At 47.2% G+C, this 17,586-nt stretch overlaps 1 protein-coding gene across 6 annotated transcripts in view; it reads right to left on the bottom strand.

Annotated features, from left to right (window-relative positions):
• Positions 1–1,402: 1,402 nt before the first annotated feature.
• Positions 1,403–17,586, bottom strand: part of GDPD5 (glycerophosphodiester phosphodiesterase domain containing 5) — a 172,615-nt gene continuing 156,431 nt past the window's right edge. For 5 of the 6 annotated variants that reach the window (XM_086739757.1, XM_086739759.1, XM_086739760.1 and 2 more), the window contains 6 exons: positions 17,039–17,196; positions 14,949–15,096; positions 11,365–11,447; positions 8,620–8,634; positions 4,816–4,928; positions 1,403–4,212 (listed from right to left, as the gene is read on the bottom strand). In XM_086739757.1, coding sequence (XP_086595883.1) covers positions 4,097–4,212; positions 4,816–4,928; positions 8,620–8,634; positions 11,365–11,447; positions 14,949–15,096; positions 17,039–17,196 — 633 coding nt within the window. In that variant the 3' untranslated portion in view covers positions 1,403–4,096. The remainder of the gene's footprint in view (positions 4,213–4,815; positions 4,929–8,619; positions 8,635–11,364; positions 11,448–14,948; positions 15,097–17,038; positions 17,197–17,586) is intronic. The other variant, XM_086739762.1, reaches the window with a different exon arrangement.

The following is a 17,586-nucleotide window of genomic DNA, read 5'->3' on the forward strand; positions in this document are numbered from 1 at the left end:
TATAGCAAAAAAAAAAAAAAAACCTCCTTAAAGACTTCCCAAGCTGGATGTTGGATCTGGACTGCTGTGTTTAAGTGCTCATGGGTGTAGGAGCCATTTGTTCCTCTCTGAACCCGCCTATGGTTTTCGGCCTTCCCAGCACCCTGGGGCAATGACTTGTATAACGTGTGTTAAAAATAAATTGCTTTCCGTTTGTTTGGTTTAAAACTGCTGCCTGATCTGTTCTACGGGTGCATCATTGTCCCCAGTGGCCACAAGCACTGAACAATTATTCTACAGTTACTGTTAAAGATTCAGGTTTGCAGAGCCACGTCCTCTCTGCCTCGCTGCTTTTCAGCTACTGTTGTATAAAACCTGCATGGGAGAGAACCACAGGATCATGGAAGGGTTTGGGTGGGAAGGGACCTTCAAAGTCCACCCAGCCCAACCCCCTGGCAAGGAGCAGGGACATCTCCAACCACATCAGGTTGCTCAGAGCCCCGGCCAACCTGGCCTGGAATGTTTCCAGGGATGGGGCATCCACCGCCTCTCTGAGCAACCTGGGACAGTGCTCCACCACCCTCAGTGTAAAAAATTTCTTCCTAATGTCCAGTCTGAATCCTCCTCCCTCCATTTTGAAACCATCACCCCTCGTCCTGTCCCAGCAGGCCCTGCTGAAGAGTCTCTCCCCACCTTTCCTGCAGCCCCCTTTGGGCACTGGGAGCCGCTCTCAGCTCTCCCCGGAGCCTCCTCTTCTCCAGGCTGAACAGCCCCAGCTCTCTCAGCCTGGCCTCACAGCAGAGCTGCTCCAGCCCTCTCAGCATCTGCGTGGCCTCCTCTGGACCCTCTCCAGCAGCTCCACGTCCTTCTGCTGTTGGGGACTCCAGAGCTGGACGCAGCGCTGCAGGGGGGTCTCCCCAGAGCGGAGCAGAGGGGCAGAATTCCCTCCCTCGCCCTGCTGCCCACGCTGTGGGGATGCAGCCCAGGGTGCCGTTGGTTTCTGGGCTGTGAGCGCACGTTGCTGGCTCGTGTTGAGCTTCTCATCCACCAGCACCCCCAAGTCCTTCTCCTCAGGGCTGCTCTCCATCCCTTCATCCCTCAACCTATTTTGATACCAGGGATTGCCCCAACCCATGTGCAAGACTTTGCACTTAGCCTTGTTGAATCTCACGAACTTCACCTGGGCCTACTTCTCAACCTTGTCCAGGTCCCTCTGAATGGGGACCTGTCAACTGCACCACTCAGCCTGGTGTCATCAAGAGGAGATGCCACACAACTGTACCGATCTCAAGAAGGATCTCCTAAACTCCCTCAGCTAGATCTTTAGGTCCCTCATGAAGCACAAAAAAGCAGAAACACAGGCAGAATATCAAGCCATCATCATTATGCAAGCAATCCTAGAACACACGACAACATCACAGACTGGCAGGGGAATACTGACAGTTTATTTCACAGAGCATTGCAGAGTTTATTTCGGTCTAGGTCTATTTTCATCAAAAAAGTATCATCCTTTTAAAAAAAAAGGTAGCAAATATTCAGGACTATAATGGTAACAGTCAGTGCATCACGCATAAAGTTTGGGTCTTGTCATAAAAAAAAAGAAAGATAAATGTGAATTGTGAAAACAACTCTTTGTTGGATTGCTTTTAACACTCCCAAGCTTTTAAGCACTTGACTTTTCAATAAAGTCATCTCCAAGGATAAAAACAGAACATGCAGGTGATTATCAACAGATGCTGGATTTAAACAACATCTCTCACTTGGCAATGACAATCCACTAGGAATGTTTCAATACAGCACCACGGAAAGGGAGAAGCAACTTTGTTCTCAAAAGCCTTCAAATCCACCAAAATCTTGCAATTCTGCAGAAAAAACACCCACACTGTGTTTCACAGACTTGAGAGAGTACCATATAGTAGGGCAGTATTTGGGGAAGGTAAGAGGCAGCACGGGCCAGGGGCTTATTCCACTCATATTCATAAAAATCTGGGGCATATGCAAACGAATTAAAGTCTTGATTTACACTCTTAGGAGGCGCTTATTAAAGTATGACGATTAATATTTTCATTATTAATGGGAGTATTGTTCTTTTAGATAGATAAGCTGGCCACTTTTGCCCCCATTTCTTCCACGCTAAGTCCAAGACTTTGACGTTTCAAATGCTACTGGAGTACAGAATAAAAAAAAAAAACACAAACAAAAAAACCCAAACCAAACAAAAAACTAGACCAGTTCAGTGCTGCCAAAACAAGAACAAACTGCGTGAGCTGGTTCTATCATGGTTTGTTTCCAGCCTTTCCAAGCCTGCTTTGTGCATTGAATGTGAGGCACATCAGCATCCCCTAGATCGCCTTCTCCTCTGCAAGGTGACTTCTTCCAGACACCCATGGGCTCTACAGCCCAGCTCGGCCAGAACCCAAAGACTACGCCTCAGCTCCCGTTCCCTCCATGGTGAACGCCTTTGATGGTCCAACACTTCCAAGGCAGTGCACACCAGCCTTCAAAGGAAGCTCACGCTCAATGGGGTTTCTCACTTCGCACGTTGTGTCGACCAAGATCCAGCAAGGAATGGAGCAACCCAACACCAGAAGGCCACGGGGACGGAGCCAAGACCCCATTCATAGCTCCGGCAGCCTTCCAGCTGGCTTCAGCTGCCTTGGGAACTGGCTCTGTGTGAACAGCAAAGCGACCCAAAAACGGGCTCCTCTCCACAGGGCCTTGAAGGTCAAGAGCAGAGAGCTGAGACTGCCCTTGGACTAGCTGTGAGCCATTTCAGGGAGGGGGGGAAAAAAATGAAACTAATCTACTTGGTTTCTGACCTTTTTTTTTTTTTCCTCTTTTAACTTCTGGTCTAGGATTTTGGTTTAAAGCCTTTTGCATTGGAAACACGCTGATTAGAGCTCTTGCCTTCATGAGCCCGTCAGCATCTGCCACAAGATCGTCCCTCCTTCGGAGGACGTGAACATGCAGCTTTTAAAGATCCTGCTTTTAAAGCAAGGAGGAGAGGTCTCCTTGCAGGAATAAATTACACTCTGGAGCTTCTTCACCTTCCAGACTATTTACAACTCCTTCACCCACAGGCATCTGCTTGGCCCAGAGAGGGGGGAAGTTCTCACTGCACCACCACCTCCTCTTCCTACGCAGGTGCAAGGACAGGGAAGCAAGGAGTGACTGCAAATGCCACTGGGAGTGGCAGGCACTTGACCCAGATCTGAGCGGTGATGGTGTCCACAGGATTGCTTTTGGCAAGCCACCCGGGCTCCTGACAGAGCCCAACTCAGGGAGAAGAGAGAAAGAAAGAAAAAAAATAAAGGGGTGGGGGGGGAGAAGGGGGGTGGGAAATCAAAATATCGCTGCCAGCAGAGGCCAATCTACAGCCAGCGCTCAGAATTTGCCTTCAAGACTGCAGCAGGACATTTGAAGAAGTTCATTTCCCTGTGAGCATCCAGGCTTTGGGGAAGGAGGACGGGACAGGGAGAAGGTGCCCAAGTGACCGAGCCCTTCCCTGGCTCTGAACTTCAGCAGGAAAGAGCAGTGCTATCTCCTCTCTTAGGAAAGCTTCTCTCCTCCAAACAGCCTCCTCGTTGCATTAGAGCTAAAACTTCATTGCCCAGGAAAAGGGGGAAAAAAGGGGGAAACAGAAAAAAAAGAAACCCATAACAAAAACAACACTTCACGAGAACATCACAACATTCAGCTACACAGTCGCTGCACCAAGGGAAGGAGGGGAGCAGGGCAAGGGAGGGGAAGGGGAGACACGTCCAACGTGTTTTTCCCAGAACCTCCCAAGGGGACTCAGGTTGTCACGTCAAGATTCAAATAACTTCAGCCATAACGTCGAGGATTTAATGAACACGGTATTTCCACTCATGCCCTGGAAAAATTACACTCGGAAAAAAAGAGACAAAAATTTCAAATTTTCTACATATTTACAAAAATAAGCCCCCCAGCCTCACAACCAAGGAGGTGGAGCAGCCAGCAATGGGGTATGGGAAGGGGTCTCTGCCCAACCAGCAGTTCCTCAAAGGTTCCCATCCCACAGCAAGCAGGAGAGCACAGCTCTCGCCGCCGGAGCGAACGCAGGGGACGGCACGTGCCAGGGTTGGACCAGAGCCTCTCAGTTCATCCGCAGCTTGGTGTCCCGGTGATCTGTGGGGGTGACCATCTCGTTGGCATAGCCATTCTCGGAGCAGAGGGACAGCTCGTCCGTGGTCTCCACGCCGTTGTTGATCTCTGGGGAGGGTAGAGAAAGCAGAGACATTGTCACAGGGGTCCAAGTCCCAGAAGTACCCCTATGAATGGGGAAACTGAGGCGCTGAGCAGCCGTAAAATTCCACCACATGGGATCCATCTGATCCTACAGGGATTTCACCCCAGGTTTAGTAACACTGCACCTATTTAAAATCGGTTCTGAGCAGGACCTGCCTCCAAATAGGAACTCGCCTCTGAATTTCAGACCTTGACAATCCTGCCACCATCAGAGGCAAAGCTGGATCCCCCAAATACATGATGCTATGTCACAGGCTGAATCAGTCACCTTTGAGAAAAGGGTGCAAGACACCTGAACTTCATCTCTATCCAAATGACCATTCTGGAAAAATGAAGACTCCTACAGTCACTGGTTTCACCAGGAAAAGCGTGCAACCACCAGTGTTTTAATTGTAAACATGCTGTCTAAGCAAGAACACTTGTTTCAGAAGCACAGAACTTCAAATATATATCCAGCCACCCTGTCCCACCAGCAGATGGGACAAGACCACCTCCTCCATCAGCAAAGAGCAGGATAACAGCTGAAGGATGGAACAAAGGGCTCTGACCAACCAGCCTTATCCGTACCTGAAAAAATCAGCTTCTCCTTCATGATCTTGACGTCCCGGCTGGACCGGCGGACAGCAGCGCTGAGCATGATCTGCTCCGGGTTGTAGGTCCTGATGCTTCCTAGGCGCCACCTGCAAGACAAGAGGGGGATATCAGTGGCTGGTTTCCCCAACCACAGGAGCACCCTCAGTGCAAGCAGCCACCAACAATGTGGAGACCAACAAGTCCCAGAGACCCTCACGCCTTCACTCCCTTGCACCTACGCAACCCCGCATGGTAGGAGGATGTTCAGAGATGAGCATGTTATCTCAAAGGGGTACAGACACACGAGCAGGTCATCTTTAATCACCTTGAGCATCCTAAATCTGCTAATTTCACTGAGGACTGCAGATGCCCCAAATCCCTCTGTCACATCAGCTATCCAGCTCCCCAAAGGAGGTAGGGCTATTTTGACACTTAGGGTTGGAAAGAGGGAACAGAACAAGACACCAAGCCAAGTAACGTTTTCCTCACTGCGTGACACGCTCACACTTGTGGGAGAAGAGAGCTCAAAGACAATTTACGGTCTCAAACCTGAGACACAGCAAAGACCCAGGTGAGCTGCTCTGCAGGGAAGTACAAGCAGTCTCAGTGCAGGCAGCTGTCACATACAATGCCTTAAATATAATTTCTCCCAGTGCACTCCCCTCCCAAAATACCACGTCTTGAATGTTTCTACACAAACCCTTCACTTTTTAAGCCTTGACGAAACTCAGTGTTCATCAGAAGTTTCCACCACATGAACAATATGAGGCTGATGGGAACTTGGCCCAACGTGAAACTAGCCAGACTTATTTTCGTTACTGAATGCACGTACAGAAAATTACTGGTGTTAGTCATAAGCAACGGCAGCAAGTTCAAGGAGTCTTTTGCTTTTAAAGCTGTTTTTCAGCCTGAGAGCACCCCCACAGCAGACCCTCAGCTGCAGAGCTGCTGGCATTAGGAGTGAAGGGTGGGCTGCTGCTGCAAGGGGGGAAAACAGGGCTTGGTGGGCTCAGATAAAGCAGCCAGACCCAAGACCCCACTGCAAAGGGAATGCTGTGTAGGTCAGGCTTTCGCAGCCCACGCCACACCAGTTCACCCTACCTCCTGACCACAGAGGAAGGCTTTCAAGCAAATCCCATTCTCCCTGCTAGAGCCAGAGATGCTATAAGGCTATTTGATGGAGAACAGGGATTTAGGGTGGCTTATGGGATTTCTGATCTTCTGGCACCATCTAGTGGCTCACCCACACAAAGGAAAGTGATCTTTAAATGTTTTTGCTTTGTTTTGTTTTTAGGGTCACAACCACCTTCTCTTAAATTTTTACCTCCCTCCCCAGCCCCGGGGAGCAGAGGATTTGAGGAGCACCGCACATCTCCAGGCTGGGTCCACAGCATTAGCCTGACAAAGCAACCTCCACAAAAGAGATTCTGCAGTTTTCCCGAGAAAATCTAGCTGGTGCCAATTCCATGGGGTTTCCAACCCCTTCCCAAATTCCAGTGGGTGACACCATGCAATCAGGCTCTGACCGGGGTATGGATGAAGGCAGATGCTCTGCTACAGAGAGAAGAGGAGGGGAATGGTAACACAACACAACTCACAGACCTATGGACAGAAGCAACACAGAGGAAGCACAAGGAGGCAAAAACATGAAAGTATAAAAAGTTTTTTAGAAATTTTTTTTTTCTCCTGTCAACATCATCTAAGCTGAGCCACTCTGACTTGGAAAACCACCATTTTTGCCCTCAGTGTCCCGTGCGGGCAGACCCCACTAAGGTCAATGTGGTTGCAAATGCACAGGATCTCACAGGATAAGATCCTCAAACTATAACCAGGACCAAAACATATTGCTGCAACAAGTCTTTTCTTTGTCCATGTCATCAGAATTTTCAGGATCAGGTTGGGTTGCATGGCCAAAAGGGATGATGATCTCTTGCCCATAGGTCTTAGACATCTCACAGAGGGCATGGGCATTATTTTGAGGAATAGACAACCCGTCCTCAAAGGGGTGCAGGAACCAAAGGTTCTTCTCCTCCTGCCAAAAGAAATGACCACTGCTCACTGCTCCCCACCTCACCTGGTGGCTGTGGTCAGACCCAGGGTGGTTAAATACGCACGAGGGGCTGTTGACTCCTCTCACAGGGTTGTATGGCTCTGATTGAACAAGCTAGGAGAGGGTGACCGCATTTTTCAGGGGTACTTTCAAATACCCTCTTAAAAGGGCCACCAGTACATTTAATCACAATGCAACTCCAACACCATACGAAGTGCTCTCTGGCTGTGCCCAGTAGCCTTTGGGTCTCCAGAAAGCTTGTTTAATAGAAAATAGCACCTCTCCTACCCCCTTGGACTCTTGTGATCGGCCACGTTTAGGACAGCAGCATGCAAAAAGGCCAGACAGACAGCAGGTAGGTCTTGCTCTGGGAGGTTGGCATCAAAGCGGACCAGACGGACACAGGGTGGGAACAGACTAAAAAATACTGGGACAACACAGAGACAGCATACACCATGTTAGGGCTACGACTGGACCCTTGGTTTGGAGGGGAGATGCTAAATAGCAGGGAAAAGGGATGGGAGAGAGGCAGGTCAGGGAGGAAATGGGGTTGATTGGTACTGAGGTGATAAGATGGAGCAAGCAAAGAGCCAAGCCAGCCGCAATCAGAGTCCTCGTCTTGCAACCGCTCTTGCCTAAACCCTGCCCAACTCCTCCATACCTGTCTTCTCCTTACCCACAAGCCAGGGATAAAGGGGGAGGTGAGAAGGGGAAAGCACCCAACCTCCTTGCACCCACAGAAGGGCTCAGCTCAGCCCCAGGTCCTGTTCTGGGGAGATGCCGCGAGGACGTAACGCCACAAGTCCAAGGTACCTTGTAGAGCAGGCAATGCTTGCCAACCCCAACCCTCAATGCGGTGGGTGGGTGGGCAGAGGGAGAGGGCCAGATAAGCACAGATCCTCAGAAATACAACCCCCATGGCACACAGTGGAAGGAATGGAGAAGGTAACACGTGAAGAGTTCGGTCCGAGTACGGAGGCGGTGAAGGCTTTACTGCAGAAAACGACAGCGCTTCCCTCCACGGGCGTGAGAATGACTGGTGGGAAAACAGCCAATACAGGGAGAAATCTGGGTTTCCAATTGATGGCACTTCTAATCCAGCACCCCAGGCTCATTCCCTTCCTGTGGGCAATGCTATTTATTTTCACATTGCGTTTCCAGTTTCACAGTGGTGTAACTGGGAAGAGACTCCTGAAGGATCCCAACCTCCAAGTGCAGCTATTGATGGGCCAAACCTTTCCAGCTTTATTAATTAATTCCCAAGGCTACAGAAGCAATACTTCATATAATTGAACAGGTTACATTATTTTCTTTCAAACTAGCAAATTTAGAAGAGGTTGGTCTCAAAAACCTCTGGTAAATGCAGGAACAAGGGGGATATTTTGCAGTGGGATCATTTCCACGGAGAAAGCATTACATCCACTGGGAATTTCCCCATTACAACATGCTGCAGGATCTCTGAATAGGGTCATTTTAAAAGGCAGCAACTTGGATCATTGTAACAGAAGGTCAGATTGCCTTCAAAACATCCGCCAGCTTCAGCATCAGGCTCCCGTGATGCTTGTGGCCATGGACTATGCAACGTTCAGAATGTTATGGTCCCCCTGTGAAGCCAGATGTTTGAAAGCATCATGAAAAGCTGCGTCCTGCCCTGTCCATCTGCAGTGAAGCCATAGCAGAGAGGGAGAAAGAAAGAGAGAAAGGAAGGTTGAATGAAAAGAGAAAGAGGAGGAAAGCACCAGAATTACCTGATCATGTGATAGCTGTGAGATGCCAGAATGCAGCAGAGAGAAAGAGGAGGAACATGCACAACAGTCAGAGCAATAAGAAAATAAACAAGGCAAAGAGGCAAAAAAAGATCAGTTAGAAGTCATCACAGTTGGTATTTCCCCTCCAGAGAGGCTGTCACGATCCTGTCACCAGGGCTGAAGCAGAACAGCAGGAGCAATCCCTACCCGTGGCTACGGAGGAGAGACAAGCCATGCGTAGGAGAGAGGACGAGCACATCGAAGCGGTGGCTCTGTTCCCACCCACCCCTTCATCCTTGCATGAAGGAAGCAACTCTGTTTCGCCCCAAAAAGGACTTGGAGGAAAATTTTAAAAAGCAAAACAAAAACCACACCACAAAACATAAAATCAACCGTGACACTGAAGGCAAAATACCAAGCCCCATTTCCCGGACCTGAATCACAACAGCAGGTAGTAGTTGAGCAATTCTTCTGTGATTTGGTTTTGATGTATCCTCAATGTTGCTACCAGTTCTTTCACATGGTGGAGAAACTGGAATGGCAAGGAAATTGGTCTCTCCTGCACAAGGAGAGCAAGCCCTTTGCTGCAGAAAGTCCAACTTCTGGTGCTAGTTTCTCCTTCTTCCTTCTACTGACTAGGGGTTGAGTTGTCCCAAGGCAGACATCCAAAAGAAGACATTTGGCACTGCTACGTGGCCAGACCTCTGTGAGCAACTGCCTTTCTACATCAGGTCCAGAGGCTGAGGTCAGTGCTCCAGGCTGATGGACCCTGGGGAAAGCTGCTAGAAGTTTCCAGCTCTTCTCACCTGCATCAGACTTACATTGAGGCTGGAGGAGAAATCCTGCAATCGTGCTTTCCTTCCTTACCCTGCTTCCTCTTGCCCTACTCTATCCAACCTCTTCTAAACTGGAAGAAATTCAATCTGTGCAGAGAGGAAGAGTCCAGTTATTGCAAAGTCCCATGTAGCTGCAACTTCTCCCTCTCTCCAAGCATGCATCATTTCACTCTGCTCTGGGACCTGTAGTTCCCATTCAGCAGGTTGAATCAGTTTGATTTCTTCAGTCGTGGTCTCCTGGGTCTGGTTCAGGAAAGCCTTCTAAAACTAACTTTGGGAGAAGATGCAAAAGACTGTACGTGTCTCATCAACTTGGCCTTCAAATTCTGCTCTTCATAGAGGTCAGTCCCCGCCTCCAGACTCCTCTGTGCATTTCTGTATCTGACAGAGAAACGCAGGGTCTAAAGAGCAGAGACATCTATAATTAAACCGACTGATGAATTTGAGAGAGTGGAGGGAGCATCCAGCCAACACATCCACAGTGCCCTTCTGGAGAAAAAGGTTTAATCGGCCACAGTTCAGATCACAAGACTTCTTAGCAAAATTTTAATCTCATCTTGGTCAGTGATTTCGTTAACTGTTGGGAAATCTAATCTGAGAGGGAAGTTTTGAATCTGCTGCTCGCTCCATTATCCCATGCTGGAATTGGTGACTCGCTGGGCACACGTCTGTGACCGTAGGACTGCACGAGTCGCAAATTCAGACACAATTATAAATAGGCCAAATGTGGTCCGAAGTCAAATCCACAGCAGGTGCTGGCAGGAGCAATAGCCTACAGTAACATGACAAAAATACCTGGGTAATTACACACCCAGGGGAAGGAAAGCAGATGAACTGGGACAACGCAACAGCAAAATCACTAGCTCACGAGGCTGAAGCAAATTAAATTGCTGCTCCTAACACAAAGGCATTTCAGATATCAAGACGAAAGGAAAGTGTAGGTCCCTTGATGTCTCAAGGACAGTCATTTGTGCATGCCAAAGCAGATGAGATTACACAGCCAGGGGAAGAGGCGAGGCAATTTCAAAATGACACATTTTCTCAGGAGAAGGCTGCTGCTTCTCGCTGGAGGGAGCGCATCTCTCTGAGCTCACGCTTTTTCCCAGAGAGGGTTATTACACTGTCACCACTTGACAGCTAAAATGCCTCCTAGGAGAAAAGGCACATCATCAGGAGACACCGTCGTTTCCTCCAGTATAATTAAGAAGAGGGTAGTTTGGCCAACTCTGTCATTAGGAAGTTGATTTACCTCTTTCCTGCTTTATCAGTGTCTTAACTTGCACTCCTCCGAGGTTTTATGCTCCACATTTGTTTTTAGGGACTCTGGCTAACAGAGAGGCTTCTGCCATGCCCTCATCAAATCCTCGCTCTCCCTTTTCTCTGAAAAACTGAGACACTTTTCTCTGTGCATCAAACTAAGCAACTGATTTATTTGCTAAATCTTAATATTTCTATTTCTTCATCTGAATGGGAACAAACAGATTTAAGAAAAAAATTAAAAATTTTAAAAAATTTAATATGTTCTTTTTGAAGACTATAAGGGTCAAATCTCAAAATATCTCCTCTTCTTCCTTTCAAGTGTTTTAATCTCTTTCTCAGTATCCATTTCCCTAAAGCATTTACAGTTTCTCTCCCACATGCATTTTTGAGCAGAGCAAGGCATCTATCGCCACTACTTTGTGGTTTCTCATTCTTCTTAAAAAGTAGTGACTACATCCAATTCAATGTCACATCTCAGCAGTGGAATTATTGTTTGCAGTCTCTGGGATTATTAGTAAACAGCTTCCCTGCTATTGCAATCCAAGCACCTGAGGAGCACGGCGCTCCTCTCTCCCATCTCCATCCCACGCTCTGAACAAAAACACACGCCAGAAATACACGAGAGCCCACCTGTAACAACACTACTTACTTCTGGAATATAAAAACTCCTACAATTATGATAAATGAAATGAGATCAGACGTGATCCAGATTAGGCGGTACTCGTCGGGAGGCTGGAAGACAAAACACAGAAGGAGACCTTAAATCTTCTGGTTTGTATAATCACAGATCACACATTGCCAAAGTTACAACCAGGGCAGAAAGAAAAGCACAGAGATGCAGGTGTTGCATATAAATCACAATGGTTATGACATTTCTAACACTAGCCTGTCACCCAAAATAATGTTATCAGGAAAAACTGCAAACAGGAAAAAATTTAAACTCTCCATCCTTTCGTGTGCTGACATTTTCTCAGAGCTTGATGGGCTGAAAGTTTCCTATCTCAGTTGTACCTCGAGGTGAGGGCAAGGTGCTGTTTGGAAATCCAAGTCTGTGGGAAAACAAAGAAATATATTCACATTGCATATGAGATATGCAGGGTCCCTTTTGAGTGCTAACATTGTCCACAGTCTTCACGTTATAAGCATATACTTCTCAATTTCTGTCCTTTAAGGGATCGGTAGCTCTGGCTTCATTGTCAGTCCAAGTGGCTATGGTCATCACACCAGCTAAACTCAACTCAACCCATCATCTGAACACAGCACAGAAGCACACTACTTCATATCGATTTTTGTGCTGCCCAGCAAGGATTAGAACTAGTAAAGTGATAGTAATGAAAGAAAGTAAAGAAACTGGTGACAATAACAGTAAACTCCTGACGATGCTCAGAAGGCATCTACCCAGGACAGCCACCAGTGATGCCAACAAATTTCTCCTATCCCAAACCTGGGCTGGTCCCAACCAGGAAAAGGTTGTTAATTTCATACTGAACAGATCCATCACAACCACCACCATTAATGCACACGAGTAACATTTCCTTAGAGAAACAGAAAACACGATGCATAAAGATGAGTTCATGCGATGGTAGCGTGACATGGTTAAAACTAGTTGGGAGCCATCAGCTCTGCTACTTGTCTCCCAGCAGAGAACAACTTGTCTTTCTCTTCAGTGACTCTGTGTGTGGCTCAATTTCTCCTGTGAAAGTGTACCATAGAATTAGCAGGGCGATGTTTTAATTAGCCAATGCTTCTGATGGAGATTTAATCCTTGTGTTTCCCAGCTTAACTACAGAAGGGTGACATTCAATGTCACATTTGCTTCATCTGTTAAGACCAACAGACACAAAATTGATGTTTCCCATTTTCTTGGCAGGAGACTGTCATCACAACTAAGAATTCTGAATGAAAAATCAAGTGTCTTCTGATTTAGAAGAAAATCTACACATACAAATTTTCCATTTATGCAGATGTTGATATTCCACAACTGAAGACCCAAAACAGCAGGTTTGCCTGTTGGGCAAAAGTTACGTTTCCCATGATATGCCCCAAGCAATATGTAGACATGAACACAGCTGAACATCAGCATCTGACTATAGGTATTGCGTATATTATTTTAAAGTCCTGCTGAAAACTCAAAGCTAGAAGCTGTTGGTACGAAATCGAGGTTTTGTAAGCAGCAAAAATGGAATTTCAAGGTGATCAAGCAAACATCTATTGCACTGAGACAACCTGTTGTGGTGCTCCACCTGCACCAAGACCTGCTGAAGTGTTTGCTATATTTCACCTGCAGTTCCTCTTCTTTAGACAGGGCTGTTTGGCTGTTTCAGTGAGATTATTTTGGTTTTTTTTTAAGAACCTTTACCCAAAATGAGTCCTACTCCTGAAATTCTCACTTCTGCAGCCCATCAAACCCTTCATCAATTCAGTGTAACTGGGCAGAGAGCAACTCAAACCCTGGCTCTGAAGGACACTCCCAAAATTGTGAGAGGAGTCTCTGATTTAAGAACATCAAATTAGGGGCTGAACCCCAGCTCAGGCTTTTCAAAGTCCTCCTCCATGCCACGTCTGATGGCCTTACCAGCAGCATTTCATCAAGAGTAGAGGGGAGGGAAATTGTCAGTTTTTCTTCCTTTTTTTTTTTTTTTTCATTTTATTTAACTGAAACAAAAGTTAAATGTATTTTTGCAATTGCAAATAGCCCTTGAGTGAAGGGAGAAGCACAGATTTGCACTGTTCAGCTGGTGATAAAGCCCAATGAAGCCCCCGAGGGCACTGGGCAGCCAAAGCCTGGCAGAAACAATCATTTCGCTCCAGCTCCTGAGTCATATCCCACATAGTGGAGGGGAGCTCAGATGGCAAAGCTGGTTAAATTACATGACCTAGGCACCTCAATATGCAGGAAATCGAGGGATTTTTACACCCCTAATGATATAAGAGTGTGCACTCACACCAGAGTTGGAAATCTAGCAGCTGGGAGAGCCCTTGGAGGAAGGCTCCATGTACCAGCTGATTTTCATTGCTGGCAGAGGCTTTTGGAGTAAAATCTGCAAGTGATGTGCACACAGCTCCTGCCAGATGCAGTGGAGGACAGATGTTTGCAGCTGCACAATTCAGACAATGATAATCTCTTCAACAGATTCAGTCTTTATAAAACCATTTTCAATTCTCCAGCTTCAGCACACACCAGTGTGAATTTGTGTGGTCAGACACAAGCAGGAGGTTAAGCTAAGGCCAAGGATACTGTGCACAGATGTTCATCCATCTACGCAGCAGTCTTGAGGTCCTACCTCCAGCTAGAGATGCAGATAACTCATTAACCTCCAATCCTCCTTGTAGTCATCTTATTCTCCCCTTTCCCAAGCAGATCTGTCAGAGCAGGAGGTAAAACAGTTGCCTCCTGTCCTACCCCTGACAGGGTCTGTCGTCAGAAAACAGCCCCTCCACCACATGCGCTCACACAACCACAGCTGAGCTCTTGCTTTGGGAATATTTTGATGCAACTGTTTCATTGTTTTCCCTCCACTCCAACATCAATATTTCTGTTTGGTTCAGAGAACCAAAGTGCTAGGGCAGTTTTTAGAGAGTTTACTGGCTAACATGATGGGTAAGGGGCCAACATTTGGTCTCTCGTTGTTTCTTGTCCAGCAATAGGGTAGCCAGAGGTACCCCTTGTCCTCATTTGGTATTTAAAAAAAAAAAAAAGGCAAAAAGCCAGTTTTGAAGCCTGCCTGAAACATAGAAGCCAGGTTTGGTGGTTCACCTGTGTGCCTGCTCCTCCTGCAACACAACAGCGGCTCAGCAGGTCTGGAAAGGTGTTTTTCCATTGGAGAAAAATGGAGAAATCATATGGGTTAAAGGGGGCACTCAAAGCAATGTCCAAGGCTCCCAAACCCTGTATGGGGAGAGGCGCAGCCATCTGAAGGAAGGGATTGTGCAAGGAGAGCATTGATCCATTACTATGTCAGGGCTCAGGCGTACAGAAGTAGAAAACTCAAGTGCAATAGCACATTGAATTCAACCAAACCTTCCTGGAGAAACCTAAGCCCAACAGCACATTGAATCCAACCAAACCTTCCTGGAGAAACCCAAGCCCAACAGCACACTGAATCCAACCAAACCTTCCTGGAGAAACCCACTAAGCATACAGGTGCAGTGGTCAACAGCCACCTCTACACCCCTCCACTGCATCCCCTCCCTTCCAGGGGTTCACAGCGCCTTCCCAGGCATGGCACTTACCATTAGCCAGATGGGAAAAGGCACCTTGCGAAGGACGTGAGAGCTGTCGGAGGTGACCGACTGGACACCAGCACACCACAGGATGGAGTATAGCCAGGGCTCGTTCACAGTGTAGAGATTCACGCTCAGGTTGGCCATGGCGTAGTCCCTGCCAGAAGAAAGACAGGGTGAGATGTGAGTCCCCCAGCAAACATCAGATCTTCATCTTCAAGAGGAGAGGTCTTGCCATCAGCCACCACTCTAACAGCGGCTGGATTTATTGGGTTTGAGTTGCATTAAACAGTGTTTTTAAAGGGGCACATTCACTTCATAAGCAAACCAAGGGTATTGCAATCAAATTGTTTGAACTTGAAAGCTTTCTTCGTCTGTTGGATGCTATCTGAGCCAGGTCACAGCCCATCTCAAGTATTTCCTCACGAACGATGGGCACATCCTGTTTTTCCAACAACCGCCTCATCGTATTGATGTAAAATTAACATTTGTCTCAGATGCCTGTAACACTTCATAGGCAATTTACTTAATTAAAAACTGACAGACTGCATTTCCAACATCAATTCCTACAACTTCCGTGCCCTTGTTTTGGGGACGGTCGCAGAGTTACAGCTTGCAGTCTCCTGAGGTCATTTTCCAAGAAGCTAAAACTGCAAGCTGGGGTACAGGAGCTGTCAGTAGCAAACCAAGCACTGATCGTGGACTCCCCGTACCCAAACAAATTTGCATAAATGGCTCTCTTTCCTTATCTGCGAAGCAGAAGCATCACTAATCTCCCTTGCATGGGGACCACAGATTAATTCTTGCAATTCAGTATCAGCAAAGCTCTTTGGGGTGGAAAGCCACTGTATAAGACGTGGGTATCTCAAAGCTCACAATATGATCAAGCTGCTCCAAAGGCTAAAGGATTCTCAAGGGCAGAAATATTCCATTCAGATGCTGATTTTGGGGGACACTGGGGAAACTGTGTTATACCAGGGCTTGTTGAGCCTGCTCTGGCTCATGCCACAGGGCTGCAGCAACATTTGCCTGGGCACCTCAAGACCTTTAGGATTTGAGAAACACTTAGGTGGTAGGTCTGATTTTGGAGACAGCTGAGGTGGGAGATTGGGGCTGATGAGCTGGGATAGAAAAGAGTTTTCATGTGGTCCGCTCCATGAAATAAGGCAAATAGGGGAAAAACAAGCAGGAATTATCCTGCAGATAAAACACAGTCTTGGTTTTAAGGGCAAGCAACTAGATCAATTGCTGGCAGTCATGGAAAGACCACTGGATTACGCTAAATAGGACCACACTCTCAAACAGCCGTGGGCTCAGCTCTTCCCTACTTCCCAGCTCAAATGTATAGGAAGACAAATCCTTTGAGGATATTTTTCTTCTGCAAACCTGCTTCATTTTCAAGTTTTTCTTTTGGGGGAGTGAATCAAGCTCTAAAAAATCTACTAGAGACAATCCACCCTTCCTGAGAAGGGGGCAAAGCTGGGAGCCAACACAGTGCATGGTTCAAATACAGGCTTAAGCAGGAGAGGAAGCCCACCGCTGTGCCAGTCTCATTAAAGAGGAGACCTGGCCAGTCTAAATAGCTGACAAAGGACAGTAATGAAACAGGTGAATTCTCTGCAAAGAGAATTTTCTGAAAGCATATCCAGACTTTGGACTAATCAAAATTCTGCAGTAGCAACTCTGGAGGAGATGAAGAGAAGCAAAGGCAGCTGCTAATGAGGATGAAACAGCACTTGGAGGCAACTTGGTGTGAAAAGCCTTCACTTTTTCCAGAGCTGACAATGTAGTAAGAATCAGACAATTCATATATTTGTATTTCAGAAAGGATCATCATATACTGAATTAGGATGTAGAGTTCTTAGGGTCAGCTGTGGGCTCCAGGGAACAGCCTGGATTCTGTGTGATGGGTAGGAACAAGCTTGCACAGCTCAAGCTTTCAAGAGCAAGTCCATCTGAAATGATACCTCTGTGCAGATAAGGCAGCCTGGGATGAGCAGAAAAGATGCTGCTGGGCCAGGGATGCATGCAAGGCACAAGGATGCACAGAGATGTGGAGTACATGGGCTATCACGCAGTGTCCAAATAGAGGGCTGTACCTGACATCCTCGTTCGTGACCTTGGTGTAACGCAGGTTGAGCTTCACGATGCCCTTCTCCCTCATGCGCTCGGCGTCCAGCTTGAGGCCAGAAGTCTGCTGGAAACCTGGCGCAATCTGTCTGACCAGCTGCCTCTCCGTGTCCGGCAGCCACATCACCTGCGGAGGGCGCAAGACAGAGGACAGCTTTGGCAAAGACAATCCATAAAGCTGGTGACACAAGACAGCCAGTTTACACCAAGCCAGAAGCAAAATCTTGAACAGCCTCATTTGTCATACAAATTGTCCAGGAGACACTTACAGCCTCCCACATCTCTATTCAAATGCATTTCAAGATTGCCTGCAAGCCCAGAGGGCTGTAAATCACAAAATCTGAGAGGTGAAAAGGGTTGAGATACAAATTGATCAGGCCAAGGGCTCATGAGACAAGACATGGTGTGTCCTTGAAAACCTCTCCTCTCTGCCCAGTTCAGGGCACAGAGAGAACTAAGGACGCAAGGTTAAAATTTACAGTGTAGACAGGATGCACATGAGAAGCCTCTCATGCTC

Source organism: Chlamydotis macqueenii, chromosome 1 (assembly GCF_036417535.1).
Source record: "Chlamydotis macqueenii isolate bChlMac1 chromosome 1, bChlMac1.mat, whole genome shotgun sequence".
In the NCBI taxonomy this organism is placed as follows: Eukaryota; Metazoa; Chordata; class Aves; order Otidiformes; family Otididae; genus Chlamydotis; species Chlamydotis macqueenii.